This window comes from Taeniopygia guttata, chromosome 26 (genome assembly GCF_048771995.1).
Source record: "Taeniopygia guttata chromosome 26, bTaeGut7.mat, whole genome shotgun sequence".
Lineage (NCBI taxonomy): Eukaryota > Metazoa > Chordata > Aves > Passeriformes > Estrildidae > Taeniopygia > Taeniopygia guttata.
Genome location: NC_133051.1, coordinates 3,895,906 through 3,910,240, shown reverse-complemented (window position 1 = coordinate 3,910,240; position 14,335 = coordinate 3,895,906). Strand labels below are relative to the sequence as shown.

Sequence of the window (14,335 nt, the reverse complement as noted above, 5' to 3'; positions counted from 1 at the left end):
TCAGAAATGTTCAATAATTGTGGCATCCCAGGTCCCGTTATCAGGAAGTGCAAACCCTACTCTCCAATTAACTTCCAGGGGAAGCTCTGAATGTCTAACAAAGTACAAAATCAGGCCTTACCTGTCCTAACTTATGCACCTAAACTGGTGGGTAATGTCAGAAATATCCTAATCTCTGTGATTGTTTGATAAGACTCATCTCTGAGATAAACTGGATAAGCTCGACCACAGAGGCCCCGGAGCCACTCAGGTCTCCTCCAGCCACTGATCCTTAGAACAAACCTTACTTATTGCTCTGCCTGAGGCACCCAGAACCTGTTATGGTGATTTTGTTTGTGGCTAAAAATTCTTGCATTTTCTCAGGAAGATGATTCCTGTGGATGTGGTGTAAATAATGAGATTTGCTTTCTATTGTCAGCAAGACTGCACCTGGAGAACATCCCTGGATGGAGAACAGGCAACAGCCAGGTCAGCTCCCAGCCCTGCCCCTGTGCAGGAAAACACAGGAGCTCCTTTTCCATAGTCTGAGACTCGCTGGGCACTGCTCCTCACCCAGATCTCCCCAGCCCTGATGCCTCATGCACATAAATCTGCACAGCACTTGCTGATAAGGCAAGGAAGTGGCCATGGGAATGCAATGAGAGATTCAGTCATGTCCTTCACCTTGTGCTCCCTCTCCATCCTGGGATTTCCTTTCAACTCCACATCAGGACATCAGTGCTGGGCCTCAGCAGCAACAAGGCAGTGCTGGAAGTGGTGAGTTTGGGCCAGGTGATTCCCCAGGACACAGAGTTATCTGATAATCCTAATCCTGAGAACGAAGGTAAAGCCATTCCATGATAATTTCCTCGGAATTTCTTCTTCAAATCTGCCTCTTGTTCTCTGTTAACATTCTGTAACTGCAGGTGTGAGCACCTGGAGCATTTTCCTGAGTGAGCAGCTGTAAAAAAAAGGTTCTGTGCCTGACTTACAGTCCCTCTGACCAGTCCTGCCTGGGGACCACACTTTTCCTTTCAGGATCTGTTCCTGCCATGCACTCCAGACTTTGCGGTTAGAGCAAGGAAATACCCAAAATAAGCCAGTTTAGGCACATATGTAACTTTCTTCAATAAATTCGCTGCTATGTGGCCAAATTCAGGAGATCAGGCAGTTGGTTCAAGTTTATGTTCTCCAGCAGGGAAGGGCTGCCTTCACCTCCCAGAACTTGTACATAAGAGCTTATAAACACAGAATTATACAGAACCTCAAACATTCAAGGCATTTTGAAGTCACCCTGCTGGTTGGAGATGTTTCGCCTGCCACCACTCAACTGGGATTTATTGCTTGGAGAGCTCAGTCTTGAGGCCAGGAAGAACCTGGGGATTTTCTGGTGGAGGTAACTGAAGAAAACTTGGTCTTTGTGCAGGTTTGGACACTTCTCTGCTTGGTTCATCTTGACAGCCAGTTTGACAGCCAGTATCCCCAGCCCCCAGAGACAGGAAGGAGGTCCCTCTTTTCAAATACCTCAGGAATAAAGACCACACAACCTGGTCATAGATCCTTGGAATTTGGGATAAACCCAGGCAATCACAAAATACCATTTGGGCCAGAGTGGAAATGCTCTTAGCAAGAGATGCTCCCCTTGTGCTTTCCTCTGGTTACGTCCACAGGTCTGTGTCCCAGCTGCTGTTACCCAAGCAGCTGTTTAGGTCCCTGAAGGGCCCATGTGCACTTGGCAAACACACAGAATCAGGAACACAGAACCACAGAATCACTGAGGTTAGAAAAATCCTCTAAGATCAAAGAATCCAACCATTTCCCCAGAACTGCCAGGTTCACCACTAACCCATGTCCAAAGTGACACATCCACAGGTCTTTTGAACATTTCCAGGGATGGTGATTCCACCACTGCCCTGGGCAGTTGTGCCAGGGTCTGACCTGAAGAAATTTTCCCCCATATACAACCTGAACCTCCCCTGGCATAACTTGAGGCCGTTCCCTCTCCTCCCATCCCTGTTCCCTGGGAGCAGAGCCCAACCTCCCCTGGCTCCCCGCTCCTGTCAAGCAGTTGTGCAGAGCCAGAAGGTCCCCCCGAGCCTCCTTTTCTTCAGACTGAGCCCCTTCCCATCTCCCTCAACTCTTCCTCATGACAGAGGACCCTTAACAGCTGGGACAGAGCTGGAAATATGTGGCAGAGACACACAGATGAGGTGCAGCCTCTCAGTGACTATGAGGGCAGAAAACAACACTGAAGGCTGCTGAGATTCCCCTCTCCCCAAGTTATCATTCCTCCATGACATCTCCTTTAAAACTTAGATACTTTAAAATCTCTTTTATCTTCAGTGGGACAATTCATGAGGGTAAAATCCAATTACAGCAGATAATAAGTGCAAGACCTTGCAGTGCATCTCTGTGAGCCCCCCTTCACTGCTCCCACTGCCCTCATCCCCTTCTCCATCCCTGTTATCCATGACTGTAGAGCTAACTGAGGCTGCCATCAAACCCAGTGTAGCTGTTCCTGATGAGCTATTTCCTATCCTCAAAGGCAACTCTCCTCTCTTGCAGCTGGCACTGCTGGCAGGAGCAGACCTGTGTTCAAAGTGCCATTTTCCCAAAGCCAGCTGGACACACAGAGCCAACGTGGAGATTGTGGAAAAGGATGTCTGTTAATAAATATTAATCTGTGGCAGGGAAAGGCAAGACAAGAACCAGTCACTGGCAGTGCAGGCTAGGCAAGTTAAATCATAAACTATGCACGGCTTTAAACAATAAGGATGATTAAACATAGGAAAAACACAGGGAGAGCAGAGGCCTGTGGGAGGCACAAAGCAAAGCCTGGGTGCCTTCTAGGAGAGAAGTGTCAGTGAAATCCCAGACATGGAGATTCCTGCAGGAATGACAAAACTCCAGTTCTCCCTTCTGGCCTATGAGCTAATGGGGATTTTTTTGTATCCCAATAATCAAAGATTTGTGGAAGAGTGGAACCTTTAACTGAATCATCCCATGCTGAGCGAAGCTACAGAAGTCTTCAAAAGACTTTTTATCCCCCACCAAAGACAGATGATGTCCCATCAGACCTTGGTGGAATTACTCTCCTCTTAGCCCCAGCCAGCACAGAAACGTCTCAATCCCAGCTCAGCCATAGGACAGCCGGATCTGACACTCCTTGGATGTGTCTCCTCAGTGACAAATCACTGGCAGAACTTTCCTTTAGTCAGAGGATTTTGTAGAGCAGAGCTGATGGCTACAAAAAGCTGGTTCATCTTGACCTGGTGTTTTCCTCTGCCATGCTACTGAAATGAATTTTCCCTGGAAATGTGCATTACTCACAAATTCAGGGGGAGCTATATGGTTTGGTATTGCCATGGGGAGAAGGTGTCTTGGTTTGAAAAGACAGGAGTCTGTGAAGGAAGGCAAGAGCCTCCTGTGAAATGGAAAAGGTACACCCCCTCCCTCTGAATTACCACGATTTCCAAATTAAAAGGCTTTCAGGCAAAGATATTGGAATGGGAATAACATTTCTTTACTAGGGAAAAAAAAAAACCTAAATAAAAAAAATGTAATTAGTATAAATAAAACTATTGATAGAGTCAGAAACCTGACATCCTGAGGAGTCAGGGTGTTAGTAATAGTCCAGTTAAATGGTGAATAAGAAAACTGCCCAACCTCCAACAGATGGCAAATAAAATACATGTTTATTTTACAAGCCAGGACAGAAGGACAGATAAGCCCTAGAGCAGAGCCCACAGACCCAACCCCCAAGGAGGACAGACCCCACAGACCTCACATATCCCAGACTCCAAACCACCTTTGGGAGCTGCTGTACCTGCTGTGCTGAGCCAAGGTCCCACTGGGTTCAGGTGTATTCTGCTGGCTGCAGTTTTCTGCTCACTGTCCCACCCCAGTGCACATCAGTTTAGGCCCACATTGGCCACCTTGCCCTGGGGGACACCAGATCTCCAAAGTGGCCACAATACCTTGACCTGCTGGACTCCAAATCACCAACTCATTTATGGTTCCATCAGTCACTGGGATAGTGAGGGAGTGTGTGCTCTCCCTGAAGGAACTCCAGTGGTGGGATACAACACCCCCACCCTGCTGTGTGCATGAGGGTTCCTTGTCCATGCTCCCCATCCTACACACACCAGGACACTGTTCCTGTAGCTGGGGGAAACTCTGGGCCCTGCTTCAGCTCCAGCTCAAACCATAGCTCCAAACACAGCAACAAACCTGAACCCAGCTCAACACCTGCCCAGCCCCACTCTGGGACTGTCTGGGAGCAGAGGGAACAAAGCACTCAGGCACTTGTCAGGGGGCTTTGGGAATTCCCCAGCTTGTGCTGCCTCTGAGGGGCATCTCTGAGAAATCCCAGGGGATGCAGGGAGCTGAAGCTGGATGAGGGTTTGGACAGGCAGAATCCACACTTAACAGACCCACATAACCTCTTTGTAGGAAAAACTAATTTTTCTCATCAGGGCTGCCCACCTGATCTTTGGGTAAGAGCAGTAAAACCCAACACCTGAAAGCTGATCCTGACCCACTCGGACACCAACCAGGAGACAGCCCTGGGAACAAACAGCAACTTCTCACCCTTCTGGGATTCCATCCAGGAATGCACTGGGATGAATCAGCCCCCAGGACCTTTGCTGGCCAACCACCCCTGGTGGGAACTAGGGGAGGGGGGGCCTGGGCCCTGTGCTTGGAGGCAGCTCCTGGGAGTGGGATGTGACTCAGCTTCCCTGGGCCACAGAAACCAGAGCTGCACATCTCCACGCAATTCCCATTCCCAGACATTCCCCAAAGTGTCTGGAGGAGGGGTTTAGCTTGTTGAGCAGAAACTGGCAATTTGGGAATGTGCTATTTTTTTTTTTCTTTTCCCAGAGGTTTCACCTGGGCTTCTCTCCAAGCTGGATAATCTCCCTCTGCCTCTCTTTCTTCCTGCCCGCTTCCCCTCTCCATCCAGAGCCCCTCAGCTCATCCTGCTGCCTATTTTATTTCATCAGGTCTGTCACTGTAATACCTTATGCAATAAACCCTCCAGAGGTGGGAGGAGATTCCGATCTTCCACTCTGGTGGTGGAGGAAAGCTCTCCTGACCCCAGGCCCCCCTCACTTGTGGGAGTCTGTGTCGACAAAAGCAGAGGAAGCAGGGATTTGTTCCTGGCAGAGCCCACCTGCCCTCGCTCTGGAGATGCTCCATTCCCTCTGTTCCAGAAACTGCAATTCCCAGAGCAGGGATGGCTCCTGAGGAAGCACCACCTCCACACTTCGCCCAGCAGCCTACAGCCACCCAGCTTCTCTTGCTAATCCAGCCCCAAACATGTCTCTGGACCACGGCAGCTCACCAGCATGGGATTCAGCCTCACAATGCAGCTTGGAAGAGCTGCTGGACAAGACACAGCTCCCGAAGGAGGTATCAGAGCCTGGCCCAGCTCACCCAGGACCCCACTCCATACTGCCCACTCCAGACTCAGCTGAATGCTCAGTCCCAGCGCCAGCACCCCAGTGGCCACCAAAGCCTCAGGGTTTCCTCTCCCTGGTGGACTCAGCCAGGCCAGAGCTCTGTGGCTGCTGGAGAAAGCACCTCCAAAAGCCAGGAGGTTTTGCACAGCGGTTGTCACAACCCTCTGCGTTTGCAGCTTCCAGCTGGGGACAGCTGGGCTTTACCTCCAGATCAGCTTTCTCCAGACACAAGGATACCAGTGAGAACCATTTGCCAAGCCTTGATCCAAAGAGGAGGGGTTCCAGTGGGACACCTGGCTGCAGGACTCCACTGATTGTTTCCACGGCACACACTCAGTACACAGAGGTGGAGTGGCCGCCTGGACCCCAACACAGGCAAAGCAGAGCGGGCTGTGAAACACCCCCACCCACCAACATCAGGGACACTTCTTCCGACTCATCTCCTTCCTACCAGTCCCATCGGGGTCCCAGAGACTCCACACTTCTCAGCCTGCAACTGGGAGATGTGCTGGGAGTTCCAGAGCTGACTCCCGAGCTGAGGTTTGTGTCCTGTGTGTGGGCACAGCCTCCTGCTCTGCACCTGTACAGCACTCAGGAGACAGCGAAGCCCCAGCCCCAGCCCATGGCAGGGGGGAGGAGGAGCACTGTCAGCTTTGCCCATCCGCAGGAGGGGTAGCGGGGAATTCCAGCTATGGGGGCACTTGCAGAGGAAGAATTTGCAAAACCAGACAGCTACTCCAGGTTTAGAGCCAGGGAAAATTTGGTTACAGCACGCACTGAAATGTCCAAGTGCCTCAGGGATGTGGAGCGGAGTAGCACTCCCAGGGATCAGCTCCAGCCAGGAAGGATTTGATGCTTCCAGCTCTGTGTCTTGTGCTAAACCCTTCCATCCAGTGCAGGAGATCTTGGCACCACCCGCCTGAGGTGTGCCAGGAGAGAAGCAAAGCAGTCCGTCCCCCCTGCACAAACCCCACCGAAGCACCCAGAGCACCAACCCTGCCCCTGAGGCCCCTCGCCGGGGCACTTTACCTCGGTTTGAGTGGCCCACGCTTGACGACACCGACGACTTTTGCTTCTGCCTCTTGACAGTCATCATCACCTGCTCCTGGACGCGCTGCTTGCCCGTGCCCTTGGTTTTCAGCTTGTGGTCCGAGGGCAGGGCCAGCGTGGAGCTGGCCTGGTCCTGGAAGCACTCGTAGGCCAGCGCGGTTTTCAGCGGGGAGTGGAGCATGGCTGCAGGCCGCGGGCACGGGGCTGCGCTTGGCTCGCACGGACAACACGGGACAGCGAACACCGTCTGTGCTGGGCTCAGTGCCCCGAAGCCCTCCTTGCCATACGTCCCCTGGCCCGGGTGTCTCAGCGCTGCTGCTCGCAGCTCGGCTCGCCGGCGTGTGAGCGGTCACACCCTCTGCCAGACTGGATATACAGCCCTGCCCGCACACACCCACGCCTCCCGCCAGCCCCGGCACCCCGGGCCGCTGCGGGGCACTCCCGGCCCGAGCCTGCCCCAGCCCCTGCCCGGCCCCCGGCCCGAGCCTGCCCCAGCCTCTGCCCGGCCCCCGGCCCGGCCCGAGCCTGCCCCAGCCCCTGCCCGGCCCCCGGCCCGGCCCGAGCCTGCCCCAGCCCCTGCCCGGCCCGGCCCGAGCCTGCCCCAGCCCCTGCCCGGCCCCCGGCCCGAGCCTGCCCCAGCCCCTGCCCGGCCCCCGGCCCGAGCCTGCCCCAGCCCCTGCCCGGCCCCCGGCCCGAGCCTGCCCCAGCCCCTGCCCGGCCCCCGGCCCGAGCCTGCCCCAGCCCCTGCCCGGCCCCCGGCCCGAGCCTGCCCCAGCCCCTGCCCGGCCCCCGGCCCGGCCCGAGCCTGCCCCAGCCCCTGCCCGGCCCCCGGCCCGGCCCACGGACTGCCGCGGGCAGGGGGCTCGGGGCTGGGCATGGACATGGGCACTGAGGGGCTCGGGGTGAGGCTCTGGATGGGAAACGGTGCTCCCCGGGGCTGGAGCATCTCCCACACGGCTCCCCTTGAGTTCCAGTATTTCCCTCAGTCCAAACTGCATCAGCCCCAGGCCTCAGTGCCAAGGGATGGCCCTGCCTGCAGGAGCAGCGCTGCCCACAGCGCCTGTCCAGATGCAACTCTGCAAGCGCAGGTTGCAAATCCACCCCTCCAAGCCCAGGAATGCAGGATTCCTGCAGAACACCGGCTCCAGGAGTCAGGAGGGTCCTGACGAGTCCCCTGGAGAGTCAGAGACCTCCCCCCAGAGGGTGTCCCACTCGTCTGAGGGACAGGCCTGTGGAGAAATCACGGCACTGGTGGGTCAATCTTTGCACGCAGCTTTGGGGTAGCAGGGAGGAAAAGAGGAAATTTAGCAAGAAGAGGAGATAAAATGGCTGTGCAAGAAATGACACGCCAGGCTATGAATGGGAGCAGAGAGTTCTCCCTCTGCCAAGCCACACTGCAGCAACTCGTTTGCAGAGAACCGAGTACCTCGCTGCTGGTGTGACCAGTTTCAGGTCACAGCAAGTGCTGACAAAGCTCCTGCCAAGCCACAGGAGGCTGATACAGGAGAAGAGGAGCAGTCCTCATCAGGAGGGAGGCTGAAGAGAAGATGCCCAGGGTGGAGGCTTCCTGGGTGCTCCAGGAGCAGGACCTGGGTGCTTTTGTCAACACTCACAGGAGCAGAGCCCTTTGTGCTGCCAGATGGATCTGCTGTGGGAGGATGTGTGGAGTTTCTCTCCAGTGAGAATCAGCAGTGCCCAGGGTCTGACCTGGTGCTTTCACTCCCATCCATCAGGTTTTGTGCTTCCCTGGTGGTTTGTGTCCACCTTTCACGTTTTGTAGGAACAAGAGCAGCATCAGAAAGCACAGAGCAGGTTCCTGGGAAAGAGCTTTGTGCACTGTCTTTTTGCATGCTCCAGGATGCTCCTCCTATGAAACCTAGGAGTAGAAGCCAGGTTTTGTAAATATGACACAGGAGTAGAGCAACTGGACGGTATTTATTTGCCTTTGGTCCCCTCTCCCCACCTTTCTTGATACCTCACCAAGGGATGCAGAGGCTTTATTCTGCTCCACCACCCAGCCAGCCAGGACTTTGAGACCATGTCCAGGCAAGGCCAGCCTGGAGGATGGTGGGTGCTGCCCAGGGCAGGGTGGGTGCTGCCCAGCGTGATGAGTGGATGGAGTGGATGGAGTGAGTGTGTCCCCTCCTTTCCTGCTGCTCCTGAGCATTTCTCAGGTGGGGATCAGGCCATGTTCCCCTGGCGCAGGCAGGAGCAGCGCAGCAATGCCCAGCTGTTGTTTTCCCCTGCCCCACTTGTTTCTCCTGAAAGCTCGATATCGATGCCAAGCGGTGTTTTCGCAAATCAATGACAGGCTGTCAGCGTCAGGTGCCTCCTGCACAAATAAGTGCCAGCTCTCACAAACCTGTAATGTCACTTGGCCCGGGGCGAGGAACAGCCCTGTCCCTGTCCCGCGGGAGGGCCGCGTGTTTATCGCATCCCGTCACTGCGCTCCGGCAGCTCCCGGTTTCATAACTCGCCCAAATTGCTGAGCTGGGCTGCGGAGCTGCGGACAGGGAGCTTAGGGAGGCTTTCAGGAAACAATGGTTTCTTGGGGCGAGTTCGCACGGTTTAGCCCAAGGGAGGGAATCTCCCGGGATTCTGCAACAGATTCCAAACCCGTATCTGGAAGAGCAAAAGGTGCTTAAATGAAGGTTTTTATTGCAGTTCTATGCAAACTGCATTCTAGTATCGGGCTGGGGGTATCCCCGAGCGGGGCACGGGGAGCATCATCCCAGCCAGCAGCAGCAGCAGCAGCAGCAGCAGCAGCAGCAGCAGCAGCAGCAGCAGCGCTTTCATCCAGCAACGCCCCGAGCAAATTCCCTGTCTGCCTTTGTGTCTGGAGCTCACGGGCAGAGCGGGCAGGGCTGGAAGGGGCGGAAAGCCGTGCCGAATTCGGGGTGCGATGGCCAGGGGTGGCAGGGTCAATGAAATCAGTGTCGATAAGGACGCGGCGGTGGCGGGCGCTGGGGGTCCCGGCGCTGCCGAGCGCGGCGAGCAGCGCACGGCCGGGCTGTGACTCACGCTCCGCACCCACTCGGGACACGCCCTGTGCATCTGGGCTCTTCAAAGCATTTTTGTGAGAGTTCCTGGGATTCCTGCCAGCTGCCTGATCGCAATCAAAGCGCTCGCTGGCCCAATGCTGCTCCCACAGAGGCGCGCGTTGCCTGTTCAAACTTGTCGGGCGCTCCTGAGCTGAAGTGTCTGAGGCGCGCTCGAATTCTGCTGGGGGGAATAATTGTCCCCAGCCCCGGTGTCAGAAAGTCCAGCTGCTGGCGGTTACCTCAGCACCGGGAGTTGATCCTTCCTTCGGACAGGTGGTCGCCAGGAGGGGCATCTGCAGATGCTGGGAATTCTTGTATTTCTCGGGATAATGACGTTTTCTGAGCAGTGACTCATCCTCACCTCAGCACAGCTGAGACTTTCCAGAGCCTGGCAAGATTCTGCAGGAGAGAACCTGCTCTTCAGACTTGCACACCTTGGTTTCACTCTGCCTGCCTTGAAAGTGTCTCTTTTGTGGGACCAGAAAGCACCTTAGGAAGGGGGCAGATGGAGAGCTCAGACCCAATAGAGTAACAGGATACAGCTGGAAGGAAATATGGAGCTGCCACGGTGAGGAAAGCCAGGCAGAAGCCTGCTAAGACTTGTGGCAAGGCTATTCTTGAGCAAAACCTCCCCTCCACTCCTTGCACGTGTGTGGCACTGAGAGGTTTTTGGGGTGGTGCTGTAGGAGGACAAGAAGGCAACAGTGCCAGGCAGGACATGGGCTGGCCCTTGGCAAAGCAGGAACACTTCTCCAGCCCCAGAGATCTCCCAGTGTGCATGGGAGCTTGGAAAGAAAGGAAATCCCTGATTTCTCCCCAAAACAAAAGGATGCCTCAGGCAGAGAAGCTGCATCTGGCCAGCTGAAAGCCTGGGCTGCATAAGGGAGATAAAAGGCCCGGGAACATCACTGAGGTGTTCCCTGACAGAAACGTGGAATGCCTGAGTTAGGAAGGGGCTGCCCCCCTGCCCAAAGCAGGGCTGAGCCAAGTCAGGAAGTCAGGACCCAGTTGCTCCAGATGTTGTCCAGTGAAGGTTTGAAGGAGATTCCACAGCCTCTCAGACCTCTCTCCCAGTGTTTGACTGTCCTCATGGTGAATTGTTTTTCAGGTATCTGAAAGGAATTTCCCATGTCCCAGCTTGTTCCCGTTGCCTCTCCTCTCCCCATGCACCTCAGAAGGTGTGACTCCACCTTCACAGAATCCCAGAATGGATTGATTGACTTGGAAGTTACCTCAAATCTCATCCCATTCCACCCCCTGCCACAGGCAGGGTCACCTTCCACTATCCCAGATTGCTCCAGGCCCTATCCAACCTGGCCTTAGCCTGGGATGGGGCAGCAGAGGAGTCTCTAATGAGGTAATTTTAATGGAATTGCCTGTGTATTCCAACATCAGCAGCTGCAGTGTCTGTAAAGCTCCTTGGTGCCATAGAAGAGGTGAGCCTCCTCTGCAGCCTTGGCAGCTTCCACTGCCCAGCAGGAGCCTTGAGTTTGTAGAAATGGCAAAAAACCACAATAAGCCCACGAATCAGCTGTGTTTTGCTGTCAGACCCCTCAATACCCCACCCCCCCAATACCTGCCCCCCCCTGCAAAGGGGGGTGTGGGCCGGTTTTGGTTGCATAATGTTCACTCCTGGTTTGTCCATGGAAATTCTAAAGTCCATGGTGTTGGTTAATTTGCTTAAACCCCCATTTTTCCCTTCTCAGTGAAGACCTTTGGTGCCAGAGGAAACCAAACCCAGGTCTGTCTGAGGAGGTGACTCCAGCCTGGAGAAGCAGAGGCTCCCCAAAAGTTCCTCAGAGATTCCCCAGAAGATTCCTTGTCCCTCTGGGGAAGGCCCAGAGCCCTGCAGGGTGCTCTAGAAAAGGACAAGTGACACTGTACAGCAGCTGCAACAGGGACAATTCAAACTGTCCGTGAGGAAAAAGCTTTTCCCATGAGAACTGTGCAGCCTTGGGATGGGATCTTCTCTGAGAACTCACCGGGGCAAAGACTGGAGTCACTTAAGCTGGCCTTGCACTGAGCCCTGCTTTGAACATGACCTGGGGCTCAGGACCTCCCGGAGTCCTTCCAGCCTTTCCTGATTTCCTGACCTGAAGGGCACTGACAGTTCCCACACTTGGAGCTTGTTGCGTCCTGCAGGAGACACAAGAGAGGGAGATGTCCCCTGACAGTGACAATTCTTCCTTGGCTTTGGCAGCCTGGAAGCGGAGTGTGGCCCAAGCACCACCTGCTTTCCCTGCCCCAGGACAAGGCTGTGTGGGACATTCCTGCACAGATGACTTGATCAGTCTTCTCCATTCCAGAGATGTGTGGCAGGAGGGCAGGGATGCGCTCTGGAGGATCAGCCTCCTCCTTTTCTCCTTGGTTTTGTGCCATGGTCAAACATTAGACCCTGCCTGAGGATCAAATGCCTTCTCTGCTTCTGGCTTCCCTTTGGATTTGCCAGTGAGTGTCACCAGCTCCCTACGTGGTGCCTGGGGATGTGGAGCAGGAGCTCAGCCCAACACCTGGGAGGTGGAATAAATCCCTAAAGAAAGGCTGAAGGGAGATCACACCTGCCCTGCCCCGAGCTCCTCTGGCCAGGGGTCAGAGCCTGGCCAGGCTGTCCCAGGCTGGGGTATCCATGCTTACTCCCTGGAATGGGGAGCCACAGGGAGAGGGGCTGCACTGGCAGTGCTCAACTTCCCAGAGCAGCCCAACCTCCCCTCACATGCAGAAACAGAACTGCCGAAGTTCAGCCTTCAGTACATTTCCAGTCCAGAGGCAATTTTGCAAGGACAGACCTGGCAAAAGGGACTTGCAAAATCAGCACCAACTGTGCAGGAATAACTTGGGAACTCGGGTGCTTGGACACCCCCTTGGATGTAAGGGAAGCTCCTTGCTTGTCTCTAGCACTGTTCCCTGATGATGGTTCAGGTGCCAGGTCCTAAATTCTCTTGGACAATCTGTGTGTCCCTGTTCAGTCTGAAGGTGAACATGTGGATATTTGTCCACCTTGCAAAGCCAATCCAGAATGGACTGTTCCTGGAAAGCAGGAATGAAACAGAGAACCTCTGCAGGCCATGCTGATTGGCCTCAAATGTGATCTCTAATCTCTGGTGCTGGGTTTCAGTGTTAAAATAAAAGATACCCTTCAGTAATCGTGTCAGTAACATGATTTGCATAAACCTATGGAGCGGTTCAGAGTAGTTTTTATTTAATAGGTTTTCAGTGGTTATTTAGAAAACAGAATGGGCTTCCAGGTTATCCTGTTCATCCTTTCCTGCTGGAGTTGTTATCACCAAAGTCCTTCCCTGCAGCCCTGAGTGGGTGCCAAAGGAGTAAATAAAACCTGAGAGAAGCAGCTCTGCCCCACACTTGGCATCCAGTGCTGTCTTCATCCCCTACTCCTTGGGTTTGCCCCCAGCACCAGAGGGAGGAATCAGGTCCTGCACAGGAATCGGAGCCTTCCCAGTGCAGACAGCCAGGTGGGTGCAGACTCCTGGAGCAGCTGCTTTTCCAGAGGACGGGGCGATCATGGACTCGGTGACACTTGTCTGCCATGGCACGGCCTGGTGGGCAGCAGTGCCTGGCAGGGCTGGGGCCAGGGCACCGCGGCGTGGGCTCAGCCCGATGGCTTCATCTGGCAAGGACTGACCTGTGCTGGCAGTGGCAGAAAATCCTCCTGGAATCCAGGAGGGCAGGAGGCCAGGCCTGGAGATAGCATCACTGCAAAGCTGTGACCCCAATGCTCTGCTCCTCCCTGTGACAGCACAAACAAGGCACTGCCACTTGGCAGGCTGTCATGGGGACACAGCCCTGCTGAGGGGCTGGCACGTCCCCATGGGCAGCTAGGAGACCCCAGGCCTGAGGGGGACCAGCACAGGGCACGTGTCTGAGCCAGGCCCTCAGAGCAGCCTCCCACGCCAGCCTCCCTCACACTCAAGGCCAGGCTCTTGCAGCCACTCGGGGTAATCGGGCCCCAAGAACAGGCTGCACCCCCTGCCCGTGCCACCAGCACAGGGAGTTCCTCCTTGCACCATGTCCTCCCACATGTCCTCTCTGAGGATGTCACACCCTGCCACAGAGGTGTCACCGCACCAAGGAAGTCCCTGGGACAGGGCCAGCTCCAAGGATCCTGAGCGGGACCTCTCTGCGGTGCCCTGGGGCTCAATCTGGGTCGTTATTCCCAGACTCAAACCCCAGCTCAGGCTTTGCCCTTGGGCTGCTGGGCCGGGTCTGGAGCAAGGAGGGGCTTTGCCAGCAGTGTCCCCGGGTGAGTCTGGGTGTGCCGTATCTCCCCCAGTGCAGCTCCTTCCCAGAACTGGGACAGGAGACAGAGCAGGGGAGCTCCCCCTGACCAGGGCACAGCCCAGGCAGAGAGGACTGGGAAGAGCTGGGAGAGAGCAGCAGCTCCTTGGCCTATTCTGGAGAGGCTTCTCAAGTGAGATGGGCACACAAGGAGAGGAGAACTGGGTGGGTTGGCCTTGTCCTGGAGGGGAAGCAGAGATCCTTCCTGCTTCATCACCATCCTCCCCTCCCAGGGCACCTCCCTGGGGCCTGCCCTTCCCTGGCAGCTGCATGACAAGTCCTGGTGCCTGTTTCCAGAGTGACCTGCTGACAACGTCCATTTTTTCCTGCTGACCATGTTCCTTTTCCCCTGCTGACCACGTCCCTTTTCCCTGCTGTCAGGCCTGCAGAGCCCTTGGAGCGCTGAGCAGCTCAGAATTGTGATGCTGTTGCTCATCAGAGGTGGGACCTGTTTGTCAGGGGATGTCCAAGGGGATGTCCGAGGATGTCCAGAGGGGAAAATCTGTATCC

At 55.3% G+C, this 14,335-nt stretch overlaps 1 protein-coding gene across 1 annotated transcript in view; it reads right to left on the bottom strand.

Moving 5' to 3' along the window:
• Nucleotides 1-6,828, bottom strand: part of PKP1 (plakophilin 1) — a 48,641-nt gene extending 41,813 nt beyond the window's left edge. Inside the window, exon 1 of the mRNA XM_002195746.5 lies at nucleotides 6,471-6,828. Within this exon, the coding sequence (XP_002195782.1) occupies nucleotides 6,471-6,672 (202 nt within the window). The 5' untranslated portion in view covers nucleotides 6,673-6,828. The remainder of the gene's footprint in view (nucleotides 1-6,470) is intronic.
• Nucleotides 6,829-14,335: the final 7,507 nt, after the last annotated feature.